General features: G+C 33.4%; 2 protein-coding genes across 2 annotated transcripts; one reads left to right on the forward strand and one right to left on the reverse strand.

Annotated features, from left to right (window-relative positions):
- Window positions 1-314: 314 nt before the first annotated feature.
- LOC133182420 (EH domain-containing protein 3-like) lies at window positions 315-9,846 on the reverse strand. The gene is made up of 2 exons (XM_061317263.1): window positions 8,831-9,846; window positions 315-1,013 (listed from the first exon to the last, which is right to left on the reverse strand). The coding sequence occupies exons 1-2, from the start codon at window positions 9,743-9,745 to the stop codon at window positions 318-320; spliced, it is 1,611 nt and encodes a 536-aa protein (XP_061173247.1). The 5' UTR covers window positions 9,746-9,846; the 3' UTR covers window positions 315-317.
- Window positions 9,847-9,986: 140 nt separating this feature from the next.
- LOC133182423 (protein yippee-like 5) lies at window positions 9,987-15,662 on the forward strand. Its single transcript, XM_061317268.1, has 3 exons — window positions 9,987-10,090; window positions 10,778-10,892; window positions 13,355-15,662. The coding sequence occupies exons 2-3, from the start codon at window positions 10,784-10,786 to the stop codon at window positions 13,606-13,608; spliced, it is 363 nt and encodes a 120-aa protein (XP_061173252.1). The 5' UTR covers window positions 9,987-10,090; window positions 10,778-10,783; the 3' UTR covers window positions 13,609-15,662.
- Window positions 15,663-18,334: the final 2,672 nt, after the last annotated feature.

Genomic DNA, 18,334 nt, shown 5'->3' on the forward strand with positions numbered 1-18,334 from the left:
ATCATCATAACCCGGTCCCCTCCCCCAATTTTACATGATCACAAAGTACAATTCCTAGACATAAAATCAAGACACACATGAATAAAACTGAACATCTACAGATTGATTATCACAGGACAGAACATGCAACACATAAAAAGCAGCATTTATGACTTGAAACTCTAAGCCACCATCATGATACCAGTTAAGCAACATCTTATGTTAAGTGGGTTTTGTCATTTTCCTTATTGATGCATTGAAAATGGTCTCTTCATGTTGTTCCTTATGGATGGTAAATTAAAGTCAATGGTAAATTGAGTAAGATATTAGATATGTTGTTAAAATTTTTCCTTTTTCTTGGAAGGAGGAATAAGATGGTCCGGTAACTCCGCTGGTAAGTCATGGCCTTCCAACTTAATCTTTATAAGATGGTTTGCCAGAGCCCACTCATCAGTGTCCAACATTCCATCCTTGTCAATGTCTGCCAATTTCCAGATTTTTCCTAGAACAGAATTGGGTAGCTTGCTTTTGACCATGGCTTGCTTGGCTGCAGCACCAGTGATTTTCCCATTAATTGGGTTCAGCTTATCAAACTCTTCATCATACTCCATCTTGTTTTGGTTGACTACCCATTCCCTTTCACCTCTTCCTTCATCAACACCTTCTCCTCTACCATATCCAAACATGCTCTCATTCATGGTATCAAATGCTCCACCTTTTACTTGTGGCTCTTTTGACATGACTGCTTCCTCATTTGGAATCATTTGCATCAGGCGGGCAATGTCCGTAGCCAACATCTGGTCAACAATTTCTACAAGTTTGGGCTTAAAAGCATGGAATTTGGTGAAGTCATGATGCATTAGTTGTTCTTGCATGCGTTTCATGTCTGGGAAATCTCCAAGAGATATCTGATGGTCTCTCTGTATTCGGCCATAAATGTCTCCCAAATTCTTGATCAATTCTTTTTTCTTGCTGTCCTTCCCAAACATGGAGGGCATATCTTTTCGGAGTTCACTGATAATATATGCATGGACCTGAAATAGGAAATAACACATATTAAAGAGCATTCAACAATGTGTGTCTTGAAACCTTAACGGGAGACAAAATCAAGTACAGCAAAATTTAATGTTATAAATTAGCAAGATAACCTGTTTCACCCAGGTCACACACACTGATTTTGCAAGCACATGATGATGACACTCTCAAATAACATTTTTCCCTGGAGAAAGTGATTTGGGGGGGGGGGGGGAAGCTTGTGTTAAAATGTCAACAACTCTTTAGTTTCACTGTTCTCAACCTTACATTCCTAAGCATATATAAATCACAGACAATGTTCAGTAATCTTTGCAGGGCCATAAAATTTCACACATTCCATAGTAAATTTATGCAAAAAATTTAATATCATTTTCATGAAACTTAAAACCATATGTAGGTAAGAAAAAGTGAGCAAGTGTATACTTAGCGGCACTTATTAAACAAAGCTGAAAAATATCTACCAGTATCATTTGCACAAAAAAGGACAAGGTAGCTACTTTATCTTTTGTCCAGCAGATAATTTGTGTATTAATTATTAACATATTAGATATAGTAATGTATTGGTCCATTGTCATGACATTGTTATTCATACAAATATGTGTATTTTACCCATGTGTATTATTTCTACCATGTTTTCCTAATACACCTGTTACTTCAATACAACTAATTTGTAACCTCTACATTTATGTCAATTTAAACCATGGCCAAAGGCATTTATTTTCTGGGGGCCAGCCTACAACATGAACAAGATCTCATAAAATGAGAATACACATACACCTAACTTCCTACATCTTAGCAACATGGATGTTAAGTATCTAAACGTAATTGACACATTTATGTTTAAACACAGAATTTAACATTAGGTGCCATTTGAATAGAGATCTATCTATCAAGAGTATTGAGTATTTCCATGAATGCACAAATTGGGGTTGTTGCTAAAAATATATCATTCTAAATCATTGAACATCAAACAAAGAGAAACGTAACAGATCAAATGAGGAAGACAATATGAAAATAAGGAAAAGAAATATAAGTAACCTCTATTAAATATGAAGTGGTGTTGCTCAATATGTAAGATGAGGTATCATTTTGCCTCTAAAAAAATAGTTCTTATATGCTGTGTTCATCTTATGTAAATTTTGTCTGTACTTATGCTTAGGTATATGATATGTGTGATGTACATCTTATATATTGTACCTGTACCAGTACAGTCATCATGGTCATGATTTAACATTCTAATTAAATTTACATGTCTGAAATGCATCTGTTACCAAGTATTTTTATTTGAACATCTGTACACAATCTATGCAATATTCACAGATATATAAACATATATTTTTGTCTGATTATTAAGTAACTTCCTGAAAGTGACACTGTATACAAAAGAGCAAGATATGAAAAAAGTTTTCTTCCCTACAGCAAGGTAACATTATATATATATATATATATATCACAATTAAACCTAATACATGCACGAAGCTCGATCTTGATTATATATATCACTGAACGTTAACCAGCTTGAAATTGCCACACCTAGGAGTGCGTCTGGTAAAATCTGCTTAAAAATTCCATGCCTTTCCTTTATATGATGTTGAGCAATGGTGTCAATTATTAAAAATATCACGGTTTACAATAATAATAATGTACTGCTTCATAATTTTCTTTTGAACACCAGTTTGTCTAATTTTACCATTTTACTATAAATGATAGAAATAAGAATTATAGATGAAGAGTGTACGTATGTGAATGATATTGTATCTTTTGCCAGAACCATGTAAATTGACCCCCACTATAAATTAATAATACCGTAATCATTAAAAATAAGCACTTGTCATGACAACCTTTTGAAATGTTATTCTTATGGCTATGAGTCAAAGTCTGTCTCTCACAGATAGCTCTGTATATTATGTAAAGTTACAAAATGGCACTTATTAGGCCCACATATTAATTTAAATTATGGAATTTACAATTCTATTTCCTTACACTTTGACCTGCATTCTCATTCTACAACCTGTAAGAAGTATATATATATTTATTACATTTTCAACAGTGAAATACTGTGATTTATTTATTGAATAAAAGTGATATTCTCTCACAGTGTGAAAGAATACCAAAATGATATTCTCTCACAGTGTGAAAGGATATCAAAGTTAGTAAAAACTAATTTCTGGCATGTCATAAGATAGAGATACCTACTAAACATCTTGATAGAGGTAAAACTGCAATTTTCTTCCCAACTATGATGCTAAAATCCATGCTATGTAATGTTTTCAATCTCACAACTGCTAAGCTATGACGTCTCAATCGCTCAACTATGATGTCAAGCCTAGCTATGACACTGTGTTAAGAAAAGACAGAGGCAAAGGGAAAATCAAAGAAAATGTAATAAACAGAAAATTCAATGTTTTGTAGATGAATATGGAATTTATTTCACTCGTGAGACAGGATTTTATTTTATATTTTCACTCGTGCTTCGCACTCGTGAAAATATAAAAAAATCCTGTCCCACTCGTGAAATAAATTCCATATTCATCTACAAAACATTGAATATCCTCTATATAATCATAATGCATTGAAAAAAATCTTCAATACAAATAAGGTGATATAATATGTAAATAAGTTTATACAGTATCCTGACAAACTAGATCAACATTCTGATTCATCAACATGGTATTAAATTAGCTTTCACCAAAATCACTTGAATTTTAATAAATGTTCTGACTCAAAAGCAGGTTATTCTTTACAACTTCTTCACAAAACTTCAATAATTGGCAGCATGGAAACAAATATCTTTTTCTACTATATTTTGACTTTCAATATAAGGCTGTGTGGTGCTTAAAACTCGACTCAAATCACAATGTCAAATAGTGATATACCGGTATGCTGAGTATTTATCTCATGTCAATTCATGCTTCAATAGCATTGAAAAATATTGGTAAATTCCAATAATTTTAATCGGTAATTAGAGCATTTTCTATAATTAAGCAAGTCTAAAGTGTGAGTGCATGTATTATCAGCAACAGCTGATAGCCAAAATATTGTTGGAAATATCTATTAAACCTGTTCATTCATTTAAAAATAAAAGTCAAATCATCACAAATAGCATATAACTGAAAGTATGCATGTCCAGGGATTTTCTACTGCTCAGTGTAGGACTGAATTTCGGCACAATTCCTAGCTGCAGATTTGTTGCTTGCTAGTCTGAAAAAAATTGGGATGGGTAATCAGAGAGCTCCAGTGCCACCCATTGAAAAAAAAAAATGTATATTAATTTTTATAGTGCACAAAAAAAGTGTGCTATTCTCTCCATCTATTTCTTCATATATTTAAGCTGCTATCTCAAAATATTACTATTAGCATATGTTCCAAGCATATTCTTTTACTACTTCCACAACAAAACATTCCCCAAAACTGTTGTTAAAGCTGAACACGACTCGTAAATAGGCATACGCCATTTTCAATATTACTATCTACGATATCAGCACCGGGATATACTTTTCATATTCATTCCATGTCACGGGTATTGGCGTGGAATGGACCCCTGTGTTCGTGCTGGTTATCTTGCATTACCTTTGTTTACATTTTATCGCAGTTACGTGTATTTGTGTTTGTTTGTATACTGCACTGACCTGTGCAACTGTTGTTTCTTTGGTATCTTTCTCTCCTGCATTAGAGGAAGTATACAGTAATGCTTTGTAGCTACTGAGTGCTGTATAGCATACGTCTGACTGTGACGACTGATTACACTGATTCTGAACAGTGACTGAGTGGCTTTATATAGGGGCCCTCAGATATAGGCGGACAAATTCCTTTTACGAATCGTGTTCAGCTTTAATATATAGCTTTTCTGTGCATGGAATTGAGATCATCGACAGATCTGCAGCTAACCATTTCCTAATTGCAAAGACCCTCTTTTTTTCCTGAAAACTTTCCCTTTTTTCCCCAAACAAGTCGCATTAAAAATTTGATCGGGATCCGATTACATTAAAACATGTACAGAGCATGGATGGAAAGACTATTTATACCATTTAAGGCTTTTGCCGAAGGCAACATGAGCTTTAAAAATTTTTTTTAAGTTAATAGGAAACAAAGTTAGAACTGTGTAATATGATTGACGTCAAGTGATAGTATGCTTATTTATACTAGGGTGTAACAATACTGTTAGAAAGTATCATGAAACATGTACATCTATATGAAATCGCAATATTTCACCTATCATATTTTGTGTTTAAAATATATTTATTCATTACAAATGAAATGGATTCAGGGATCGAAATTCACTATATACAACTCGAGTTAGAATTCCCAAATTGCGAGTTAAAAATTAGGTAACTCGCAAAAACTTGTGAGTTGATTTCTTTTTTGCATTGAAACTGTAGCAAAATTATATAATATGACAGAACACAATACTTTTGATTTAAATCAGTAATTTAAATAAAAGTCGCACTGTAGTTGTATTTTGTGTATTGTATAGTAGTTACTTTTTCCTTAAGTTACATGTATTTAATTTATATAAATTTAACTTTATATGAAAATTGGGAGTAGTCTTATAAAATTGTGAGTTCACTTTGTTGGTACTCGCAATTATTTGCGAGTTGTAATTTTAGGGTGTTTCTAACCCTGCGGATTGAACAGCAGGCATAATGCCTTTAATCGTTCTCTCCATGTTTGCTACCTCTTTTGAGGTCTGAATCTCCCTCTTTTTCATCACAGTTGGTATAGCAGGGGAAAAAAAAAATGAGATTTTGTATTTTACACATAATCCACATGTTTGGGATTTACTCTTGTTATATACCGGTAAAGAAAAAAGTACATGGGAACTTCTTTTCTTTTTCATGGCCAATGCTTACATCAATATATAGGAAAGTGTAAACAGTTTATATTCTAAAGGCAAAAGTCATTACAGCTTCCAGCGTGTTTCCAGCTTGTATAAATTCAGAGGATGCATGATTTGAAGCATTACACTATGCCTCAATGTCTAAAAGGCACACTCTAGTTAAACTGTTTAATAATGTTTGTAACTAGATGGACTGGTTATTAATGTGGCTGATCATGAGAATAGGAGTTTCCTCTATAACAAAAACAAGACTGCACAAGCAGTGTTGATTTTAACCAAGTCATTGACTCCTTGGCCATTCAAGCAATCACCAAGTAAACAGTGTATTCACCATTCCGCTTGTTTGATGAGGTTGTATGTAATTTATTCCTACTCTATAGCTACATGTATGTACAATTAGTTTATTTCATAAAACACTGCTCGTACTTAGCTAAACCACTAATTATATAAAATTACACTTCTTTCCACTAATATGTCAATTGACTTTAATTTAAGTTGTAAAAATTCTTTAAAGCAATTATCATATTTTAAATTGATATTTATCAGTTGTACTTCAATATCTTTGATCATTCTTCATACATTCATTACATGTAGCTGATTAGGCCTAAAAAAAATTATGTTTGTTTCCTGTAACATTCCCAAAAAATGAAGGGTCAGTAGGTCGGGATTTTTTTTTTTTTTTTTTTTTTTTTGCTTATGAAAGGGGTCAAACATCCCCGGACTGAATTAACTAGGTGTGATATTTACAGCAGACACCCAACATGGCCGTCTAGCGGCAGAAAATGAACTCCAAATAGTTGTGGGGGAAATGCTTGATGTTACAGAAACGATGTCTTTATACTTAAGGTAAATGTTGACTAGTTTGAGATATTTTATATCTCAAATAAAGTTACAATTAACATTTTTTGTATAAATTGAATCAGCTGATTGATCAGACACAGATTTGGCAGAAAAAAAAAAATCCACCCGGGGGTAATTTGAATGGGTCTGGTTACAGGAAACAAACATATCTTTTTTTTTTAGGCCTTAGCATGATTAACTTCGTCTAATTGTCAGGTTTATATTGAACCATATAGAAGTGAGACTTTCAAGACTACACATTTATTAACTAAAATAACTTGTATAGAGAAGCTTTGTTTCACAGCCTCTCCCATATACCCATTGACAAGATCCTTATTTTATCATTAGGGTTCACATCACTGTAATTACAGCCTTTCATTTAGGGATGAGTTCCAAAGTTCTATGTCTGACAAAAAAACTAATTTCACATACTTTTCATCAAGACCCTTTAAGGATGATTCCATATAAACATGACTTATCAAGGCTTTCCTGTTCTTGAAAAGATTCTTAAATTTTTTTTGTATGTGTTTCTATTGCCCATTGAGGTCTCACCCTACCACCTGGGGGATCATGGTTTGAATAAACTTGAATCTACATTAACAGTGGATGCTTCCATATACATGATATACATATATACATATGTCACTATTCATGACTCAGCTGTTCCTTGGAAATTTTTTAAAAATGTTTTTGCTGTGTTTTCCTTCATTATACTTTGATTGTCCATTTTGGCCCCACCCTAGGGCTGTGTTTTGAGCCAAAAATTTAGAAACAAAACAACACGATATTTTATAATGCGATATGCAATATATTAGATTCTTTAACAAGTCTATCAGAAAAGTCTTATAATCATTTAATGCATGAATTTTATAAAACTAATCGTTTTGTAACTACCTCCTTAATGATTATATCATTCTTGATCAATTTTAATTCAAAACATTTAAATATAATCTTTGGTGATTGAAATTTCCAACTTTTTTTTTTTTTTTAACAAAATTATGTGAAAAACTGCTTGCCCAATACTTATTGGAAGTTATTTTCTTGATATGATACATTCTTAAATATCAATACGTATCAATATATTGATACAGAACTACGGTCTACCCCACCCTACCAGGGGTCATAATTTGAACAAACTTGATTCTTTACTACAAGAGGATGATTCTGTGTAGATATGTACATATGACTGATCATGTTCTTGAAGAGAAGATTTTATTTACCGGTAAGAATTTACTTTATAAACCCATGTAAAACTTTGTTCACCCATAGTTGCCTCACCCTTCCCAGGGCTCTAAATAATTGATGGCCCGCTGGTCTGGGGCCAGTGAATTTTCAATCTGGGCTAGTACATTGCAGAGGGCATGTGCCCTTTGGGTCAGCATTTTTTATGCATAATAAAATTCATTCACAGTCGGGCTAGTTAACTTGACAGGGTTGTGTGTCACAACTTCTGCTGTTTCTTGTTTTTTAAGTTGTACTTCTAAGTATCACAATATAAAAATTAATATTACTATTATTATTATGGCTTTGGGCTAGTCTTTTTTTAATCTACTGGCCCAGAGGGACAGTGAAAGTACTAAGCTAACCAGTAAAAATTTAAGGCAATAGCCTGAGTGACCAGTAAATAAAAATAATTATTTCTAGCCCTGCTTCCCCCAGGGTTCATGATCTGGACAAGCTTGAATTTACACTATGTCAGATAGCTTACAAGTTTCATCTTTTCTGGCCCTGTGGTTCTTAAGATTTTTAAATGACCCCTTCCAATTTTTAATATTTTTTTATTATCTCCCCTTAGAGGAGGATGTGGCCCTTCATTTGAAAAAAATTTAAATCCTCCTTACCCAAGGATACTCTGTGTCAAGTTTGATTGAAATTTGCCCAGCTAGTGGTTCCGGAGAAGTTTATGAAAACAATGACAGACAATGGACAAATTTCGATTAGAAAAGCTCATTGAGCCTTTGGCTCAGGTGAGCTGAAAAAAATTGATGAATATTGATTTAAATTTTATTATATAAACAAATACCAGCTAAGTATTTATAACACTGTAAATAACTTAATTATTATAAGTAATATATATTAATTATTATAATTCATCAAGATTCATAACTTGTGACAAATTTGATCAATAAAAATGATTACCTTTGCTAATCTAGCTCTCTTTATAAGATCATTCAGCTTCCGCAGCGCAGCATTACGTGGCAAACTCTGAAGATCATGGAATAAATCTTGCTCTTCTAACTCGAAGAGTTTTCTATTCATATCAAAATGTAACGGATTGTCCCAAAAAGATCCTATGTAAACTCTGGCTACTTCTGGTGTATTTAGCACTTTTCCCAAAGACCACATCAGAGCTCCGTACACTCTCATTAATTGCTGATGATCCACCATATCAGCCTTGTTGAGAACAATACGGATTTTGTCATCATAGCCCTTTATGGCATCAATAGCCCTTCGAAACTCATCTGAAATGTCCAATTTGTGTGCATCAAACAAAAGAATAATTCTGTCAACTCGTTCTGCAAACCACTCGAGTACTCCTGCAAAGTCATATCCTCTATCCACCCTTTGCTTTTCACCAGAAAGGATTCCTGGTGTGTCAATAATAGATATACTGTCTAAAACTGGATTGTTTACCATTGAACACTGAAATCGGTTCAGGAAAGCATTTCCGAATTTTGAAAGAGGTCTGAACTGTTTTTTAGTGTCCACTACTAAGGCATTTCCAGGAATCACCCCCTCTTGGTCCCCATTCATCACAGCAATGAATCTATCGGTTGTTGGTTCAGGACCGATACGAATACCTGGAAAATCTTGTTCCAGCAAATACCTGATAAATGTTGTTTTTCCTGTAGAATACTGTCCGATTAGAAGAATCAGGGGCTTGGATTCAAAATCCGGATCTTCGAGGGGCGGGGAGTGAAAGTCGTGAAATTTGTAATGCTCCTCCAGAGGCAACAGCTTCGCCTTGTACAACTTTTTAAGTCCTTCTCCAACTGTTTCAAAAAATTCGGGCTCCTTGCGACGTTTTTCGTCGCCCGTCAACCACCGCAGCATCTTGAAGTTTTGGTTTCACTATACTCTCAGTTTTCCAACTTTCCTATTGACACACCGTCTGCCGAGTGGTGATACCGGAAATGATAACCAAACCTACATATTGCGCAAGTCAATGACCTCACAGAACCCAACCCCACTTCCCGCAAAATTATTTTCGTATGCTTTCTAGACCCTTCATACCTTTCAGATAATAAAACTAGAGAACCACCGTCTATTTTGAACACGTGACCGCAACGTAGAAATAGTAATGTTTTCATTTTGGCACAGCTGACACCCAAGGAAACTGAAGACTAAAAATCAGAACTGTTTAAGGGTTTTCTGTTTTTACCAACATTTAAAGCAAGAGTATGTCATTTCTGATAAATTATTTTAATAATATTTGCTAGATGGCGATGTTTGTCGTGTTTATATTCGTATAATTATCAACTGTTTTGTTGTCATCATCTATAAAAGGAAAGGATAAAAATAGAAATGAATTTTACTTATCATGCTTATGCGTCATGAAATGTTTTGGATGTTGACATAGTAAAAATTTTATCAAAGAAAAACAATATAATTATGTCATAGGTATATAACATAATAGAAAGGACAAAGACAGGAAGTTGACGAAAAGGGGGGGGGAGGTGTTGTTACATGTATTGTCATAACGCATACTGTTAACAGTCCAAATATTAAGCATTTAGAGTTAGGCTTTGTATATATTCTCATCATATCAAAAACACCTATGACAATTAAAAGGTAAGTAACAGATCTCTGTATAAAATGGACAATTTGGTCATGTTGGTAAAGGCTCATATGGTGTATTTATGATAATATTGTCAAATAATTATGTAAGAAATTTATCACATAGCTATTGCATGTTTTACACTGTTTTATGTATGTAAATTCACATTATTTGACTTGATAAAATTCATGCAAAAACCATTAATTGTGATGACACATCCATGGATATGAAAACGATTTCTTATGATCGAGCTATATTCACTGTATAAGGAAATACATATATATCCTAATTTAAAAATCTTTTGATAGACAGACATGGGTAGAATATTTCTTAGACACATAGGAGGGACCAGGCTATTCTCCTGTGCTAGTTGTGACACGCCTCTAACAAACAGAGCAGAGTTGATTTCAACAAGATTCACAGGTACATGATCTGAACGTATTTTTACTTGATTATTATAGCCCTGAGTGCAATTAATCATGGAGTTTATATGCAGGTAACAGGCACTTTCATTAATTTGTATGAATCTTGTGTTATCAATGAAATGATAAATTTCTTATATTTGAAATAAAAAATTATGATGGGAAATGAAAAAGCAAGCCTGAAAAGAAAAGTTTTCATTAATACCAAAATATCTCTAGACTTAATTGTAGTCTAAGCATGTTGAGGGATATTCTCTTGTAATTCCAACACTTTGAAATTGTATATATATTTTTTCTTGCATTAATATTATCTGTGTAACAACAATTTTTCAGATAAATGACAACTGTATTCTCAATGCTTTTTTAATCTGCAAATTTCTCTTCTGATTATATGATTAATGAAAATATAAATGAACATGTTTACTTTATCGTATCTAATTTGATTATAAACTTTCTTTCGCTACTGTGGAATCATTTAAATTCGTGGGGGTCAATGTTCGTGGGCAAGCAAAATTTTATTGGTTCGTGAGGACGTAATTTCATGGGTAACTCATATATACAGAAGATTCAATGAATGAATATGTTGACAAATAATTGTTCGTGGGGATGTAAATTCGTGGATAAGGGTGACCCACGAAATCCACGAACATTGGTCCCCCACGAACATTGATGATTCCACAGTAATTCATAAAAATTTCTTATATATATATATTTTGATACTAGTACTCCTTAGTCCTATATGGGCAAAAGAACTGCGAATGATAGTATTGTTCTCCCGCTTACCTCCAAGTCAATTTTCAAAAGTTAACACATTTGAATGATTTTTCATATTTTTGTAGATATATATTTTCATAAACCATTACTTATTTGGGAAAACAAAGAGAGATAACTCTATAATTTTGGTAAAACTTGTGTTTTTCACTGTAGAAATCAATGGAAAACAGAAAATATTTTTAAAACATCTTCCCCCCCCCCCCCCCCCCCCCCCCCCCCGTGAAACAAAAATTCCTTTTTACAGTTAATATGGATCGTTATTTCACATATTCATAACAAAGCTTTTTGTGTTTCACGGGGGGGGGGGGGGGGACATATTTTTACAGACAAAAAAAGACAAAACTGCTCATTTATTCACCAATTTCGAAGGGATTTACAACTTTAACGTATTTTATCAATTACATATGTTTAATTTTATATGCGTAAAACATAAGAAAAGATTTAAGGAACATTTATTCATATCCAAGAATATTATAAAATGTGGTGATGCTTTAAAGCCCAATTTCAATGGAAAATGTCATCTACCCCCCTTATTTAAGAGCTGGAAATGGGGGTAATTAACTAACACTTGTATTAAAATTATCAGTCACTTACCATTGAACTGTTCTTTGCATTGAACAAAGATTTTACGGCCAAATTGCCATTAGTATTGAATTAAATGGGTGTAAAATGTAGGCGGGAATCGGGAGTTAGCGTGCGTAGTTCTTATGATTATAGGACATATTGTTCTAATTGGAAAATACATGTACATGTACACTATATATAGATTGAGGTGCCATAGCAGAGACCTATACCAATGTTGATATAAATGTACACCTTCATTTTTTCTCTCATGTATATAACATATAACATATATCATTTCAGTTTGTGTTTATTATTTTTTCTTTGCTTTGTAATGTCTTTATTGTCTTTGAAAAGCTGTGTAGCAAAAATGCAAGTTAAAGCCAACAACTACTCATAAATAATACTGCCTGTCATACATGTATATCAGTTTACTGTTTAAGGTTTTTCTAAAGATGGCAAAGTTTTTGAAAAAAGCTATACTTGTGTGGCTAAACCTTACAAAATAGGGCATGGTTATCCAATATGACAGATGACAATGTACAAAAATAGAGAAATGAAACTCTAAAACTGTAATCAAGTTTGAAGAAAAAGTACTGAGTTATGGAGGTTGTAGTTGAAAACTCAAAAAGTATGACAACAACAGAATTAAGTAATTTAGTGCCATATAGAATTATTTGTGGTGAAAAATATATATGCAGTCACTGTTTAAAAGTTCCAAATCAACAAAACGTGTACATTTGAAAAAGCAAACTGAAGATGTATATATATATATATATTGAAACAGTTATATAGACTGGGTCCTTGGACAACAACCCTTGAATAGATTTGTTGCCCTTAACTGAAGGTTTCAGGCAACAGATCTATTTTTGGGTCAAACAAAAACATCTGTTATCATTTGAACCCAGTCAGCAACTAATAATAATTATATAGGTCTCTGGTTATACATACATATATGATTAAAGTAAAGCAGTATGCATTGATCTGAATAATGTGGGTGGTTCATGTTCCAGCTATTAATTCAGAGCAATAAGCGGAAAGAAAGATATTCAGATCTCATGAATGTTTTCCTGTTTATGAAGTGAAATAAATGCAACTGAAAGTAGTTTATTTCTTTCTGTAATCTAGGAGCCACAGGAAGAGCCTTCCTCTTCAACAAAGTGGTTAACTTAAACTACAGCGAAGTACAGGATCGAGTCATGTTGACAGGGCGACACATGGTCCGAGATGTATCCTGCAAGAATTGTGACGCGAAGCTTGGCTGGGTGTATGAGTTTGCCACAGAAGACAATCAGAGATACAAAGAAGGGCGAGTGATCTTGGAGAGGGCACTAGTGACTGAAAGTGAAGGTATAGAGGAACATATCAGCCATGACAGTTGAAGTAAAAGGGGAGATACTGTTGCCTTAAAATGTACAAAGCTGTGTGTATATTTTAATGAGATTAACTTATCACAGGATATATAGTGCCAGAAGAGTTGTTTACGAAAGTGTTATAAAGACAGTTTAAAAAATTCTGTGATGACAGTTTGAACTGGCTTGCTGTCTAGAGAGATAGGGTTGTTTCAGCATGTTCATTTATGTGAGATGAGTTTCACATCAGAAATGTAAATTCAATGTTATGCTTGTTGAGAAATGTTGATTCCTAACTTGGATTTTACTTGAGCAGTTATCCATATATCATAAATTTTAGTAGTCCATGTTCAGCTACATTCAGCAGTACATGAATTTCACATTAACTTTAAAAAAAAAAACAACAAAAAACAAAAACAAATCATTCCACCTACACATTGCTATGGTTTAATAATTTGACTAAATGATTAACTCAAGACATACAGATAGAGAGAGGGATAAACAGAGAGAGAGAAAAATATGAACAACTGAACACATTTGAGTACTTATATTAGTAGTTGCATTAAAAGGTAGATGTATAATGAAAAATATATTTAATTTTTCTGGAATCCATTCCTTTATCAAAATCTCAACGTTTAGTACACCTGAGTCACAATGCTATTTCTTTTGGTCTGTTGTTACTTAAGATTTAAACATATTCAGCTTCTTCTCTGAATGACTGAGCCCACCAGTTAGCATCTATGGAAAAAGGGAAACAAAACTTTGAACTTCATGATCTCTGCCTTCCTTGGGCCTATGGGGTGGGGCCAGGACCATCGTAGTTAATAAAATCTTCAAAAATCTTCATTAGTCCTGGATATCAAGCAGTCAACTATTTGCATGGTTATAATAAGAAATGATCTCTCTACTAAATTAAAAATTGTGAAATTCCTGGCCCCTGGGTTCAGGCTCCAGGGTGGAGCTAAGTTTGTTATATGCTGATATTTGAAATGCTTTAATTTATTTCTTATAAAATCTTCTTTTTTACTCATTTTACTCTTGTACATCTAGCATGCAAATTGTTGGCATGATTATTATAAGTACTAATTTTTTTTTTACCAAAGTTGTTAAATTCCTGGCCCCTGGGTCCATTGTTAAGGCCTTATTTGTTCACATATTGAAAAAAAACTTTGCATCTTAGAAAATCTTCTTCTATGCTCATGGAAACTAAGCAGGCAAACTGTTCAATGACTATAATAAGTACAGCACTCTACCAAAATTGTGAAATTCATTGCTCCTCTGCCCATTGTTCAAGCCCCTTAGTGGGGCTTAATCATGTATTGAAAATTAATTAAATCTTTGAAATTATTTTGTCAAAAGGACATCTATCAAAGAGCAAAATAATTATAAAATTACTATAAGTGTAAAACCCTTTACCAATGAAAAATTCATGCCTTTTGGGTCATTGGTTTAGGTCCAGGGTGGGATAAGTTGGTCATACAGTCAAACCTCATTAACTCGAACTTGTTCAACCTTCAGAGATATCTGAAGGTTTGAGATATTGAGGGTAAAATATACTTAAAGGAAAAGGGTTTGGGACTTCCAAATCACTTCAATATATCAATTATATTCAATATATCTCTGTTTGAGATACCGCAGTTGTGTGATGTCCATCCATCTTCGCTAGCCAAGAGTTTATGATCCGCTGCCCTTGATGATGCGATGGAATGGTAACCATTGGTTAGCAAAGATTGATGTTACACATGCAGTGTGTATTTGATGAGCAGTGAACAGCGCTGATTAATTCCTTTCCTAGCTGTTTTCTTTATTGTCTCTCTGTTATTTTTACATAAACTCACATGATATTTCTTTAAGATGCTCTATGTAGATGTTCAAGGATATTTTACTGCTGTTTCAGGGACATTTTCACAAAGTTATGAAGTTTCTATTCATTGTCACTTCGATCATAAATATTTGATGTTTCTATTTATAGGAAAGAAACTTTGTACCAGTGCTTTTTAAAGATGAATTAACATTAAATAAAGAAAAAAAAATATCATTCCAATGTGTGGAGATACATAATAAAAACTACTTTATTTGTCAAATGACTTGTATTTGTTTTTGCTTAAATGGCCAGTAATAAGGTATTAAAATAACATCTTTTATGATTCAATTTTTTTTCCCCATTTGAAAATTATTTTTTTGGTGCATGAAAAACAGCCATGGAATTTTGACATTTTGGGAATGGATCATGTATTTGATTAGCCCAGTAAGAGTTGTCTTTCTTGAATTAGGATGCTGATTCAAGCTAGCTCAAGCAGAAAGATTAATTCATTTTGACATTTCACCAAATTAAAAATCAATCTGTCAGAAATATTATTAATAACACAGCAATAAAGTTGTGGAGGTGTGCAACAGTCATTTGTTATAATGTCAGACTTTTAAAAATTAAAACCGCTGATACTAACTGTTCTTAAATGAAAGTACTTTGTGCATGAAAAAAAATACTCTTCAAGAGACCAAGCCCTTGTGAACCAAACTTGCAAACCTGCTTCATGCTTTACACATTTTTGACTTTACAAAACCACTGGGCCAATTTCAACCAAACTTCCTACAAAGCAGATATAGATGAAAGGAATTCAGAATTGTTCAATTCAACAAAGTGCCACACTCATTCAACAGGAGAAGATTAAGAACTAGTGAATATTGATGGCAAGAGGCCCAAGGACATTAAATGTTCACCTGAGTAAAATGTAACACTACAAAGTATTCATAGATTGAATATAAAATAAAATGAAATAAGCTGATAAATGAAGCTATGTTGCCAAAAGCAAGGGGAATAGGATGATCAGGGATCAGTAAAATAATTGTGCTCAGTAACAAATATTAAAGTTGATCTATTAACTTGCCTGATGAAATGAAAGTACATTTTAGGTCATCCGAGTCACTCAGGTCTGTTTTCATGCATCGTCTGTTGTTCGTAAACTTTTGAACATTTTTAGCTCTTTCTCTGGAACCATGCACTGAACAAGTTTCTACAAATTTTGGTATAGTGCATCTTTGGGCAAAGGGGGACAAAAAATTTGAATTTCTTCGTCCTTGTCCCCGTGGTGCCTGAGCTCAGGGTTGGGGCCAAAACCAACAAAATTAATGTAATTTTCACAAATTTTCTTCTCTATTCTTGGACATGAAGCAGTCAAACTGTTCTTATGATTATAACATACAATGAGTCCTTTACCAAAACTGTGAAATTCATGGCCCCAGGGTCAGGGGTTCTGGAGTTGGGTGGGGCTCTATTGATTGTATAGTGAAATTGCATAAATTCTTTAAAAAGCTTCTTCTCTCCCCATGTACATTAAAAAAGAAACTAAGTGCATGTTTATGATGAGCAAACAGTCAACTGATATTTTAACTAAGTACTATTAATGTGAAGTAAGTCGACTAATGATTGACACTGAGTGAAAATTTTGTGCTGATGGGAACTGCATTGCTTTGTGACTGGGTTTGATAACTTGTATAAATCTGGTGTAAGAGTGGGGCTCTTTTGATTATATAGTGAAAATGCATTATTTCTTTGAAAATCTTATCTGCTCCTGGGTATTAAGCAGTTAAAACAAGTACATGGTTATGATGAGCAAGGGTGCCTCTTCCAAATTGCGAATTTCATGGCCCCTGAGTCAGGGGTTCTGGTGTTGAGGGATGATCTCGATTATGTAGTGAAAATGCTCAGATTCTTTGAAAATTTTCCCTTCTGCTACTGGATATTTAGCAGATAAACTAACTGCATAATTATGATGAGCAAGGGTGCATCCTCCAAAATTTGTGGCCCCAGGGTCAGGGGTCAAGTGGACCATGGCTAAGTGTTCTGAAAGTGGACAGGGCTGTATAAATTTGTATTTTACTGAGAGAAGTTATTCTCCTTTGCTATTCACCTATGATAATTAATCATTGTAAATAATGTAATTGAAAAGTCAAATTTAAAAAGAGATTTATACAAAGATTTTTATAATATATGATACAAAGTACTTTCATAGTTCTTTAATGGTCAGGTAGACTTGTTAATTATAGATGAATAAAAATGAGGAGAAAAATACCTTAACTTTGTACATTAAATGTTCTTCATAAACCAAGAGAGGAAATGTGATGGGGTTTACCAGTAGTTCTCAAGCACTATTGTTTTCTTTCGTTTACAAAATAATAGTGACAAATTGGGACATGTACAGATAAGTAAATAGATCTAGTTTAAGATGTATTAAGGAGTAACAGACTAATTATTTTGTTGATCCCTAATCATTATATTTCTTTACTTTTGGGCAACATAGCTTCATCTATCAGTTTGTTGTATTTCACACTTTTATGGATCTTTTACAGTGTTGTATTTTACTTACATTGTAGGTGACTTTTAATGCATTTGGGCCTCTTGTGGTACTTTTGCATTAAATATTATGAAAATTTCTTGTATAATTCTGTTATTCAACTACATGTACCTTTCAATTACATTATTTAAAGTGGTTAATTATCATAGGTGAATAGCAAAGGGGAATAACTTCTTTCAGTAGAATACAAATTGACCAAGTGGTGCAGAATTTCAAAAATCTTGTAAAAATACTCTTGCTTATTACAACTTTATATACTCTGTTTTCCTCATAGATGCCCACAAGCAGAGAAGATTTTCAAACAAATAATGCATTCTAACTAAAGATTCAAAATAGCTCCAACCTAACACAAGAGCCACTAACCCAGGGGCCAAGAAATTCACAATTTTGGAAAAGGCACC

Source organism: Saccostrea echinata, unplaced genomic scaffold (assembly GCF_033153115.1).
Source record: "Saccostrea echinata isolate AGI-Se365-2 ecotype Australia unplaced genomic scaffold, CSIRO_AGI_Sech_v1 ptg000009l, whole genome shotgun sequence".
Classification (NCBI taxonomy): Eukaryota; Metazoa; Mollusca; class Bivalvia; order Ostreida; family Ostreidae; genus Saccostrea; species Saccostrea echinata.

What these genes read in the sequence shown, in the direction of transcription:
- LOC133182420 (XM_061317263.1), bottom strand. Translation starts at nt 9,745, where the DNA reads ATGCTGCGGTGGTTGACGGGCGACGAAAAACGTCGCAAGGAGCCCGAA. An exon ending in AGAGAGCTAGATTAGCAAAG is followed by an intron (nt 1,014 to 8,830) that starts GTAATCATTTTT and finishes TTCCTATTTCAG; the next exon opens with GTCCATGCATATATTATCAG.
- LOC133182423 (XM_061317268.1), top strand. Translation starts at nt 10,784, where the DNA reads ATGGGTAGAATATTTCTTAGACACATAGGAGGGACCAGGCTATTCTCC. An exon ending in GATTTCAACAAGATTCACAG is followed by an intron (nt 10,893 to 13,354) that starts GTACATGATCTG and finishes TCTGTAATCTAG; the next exon opens with GAGCCACAGGAAGAGCCTTC.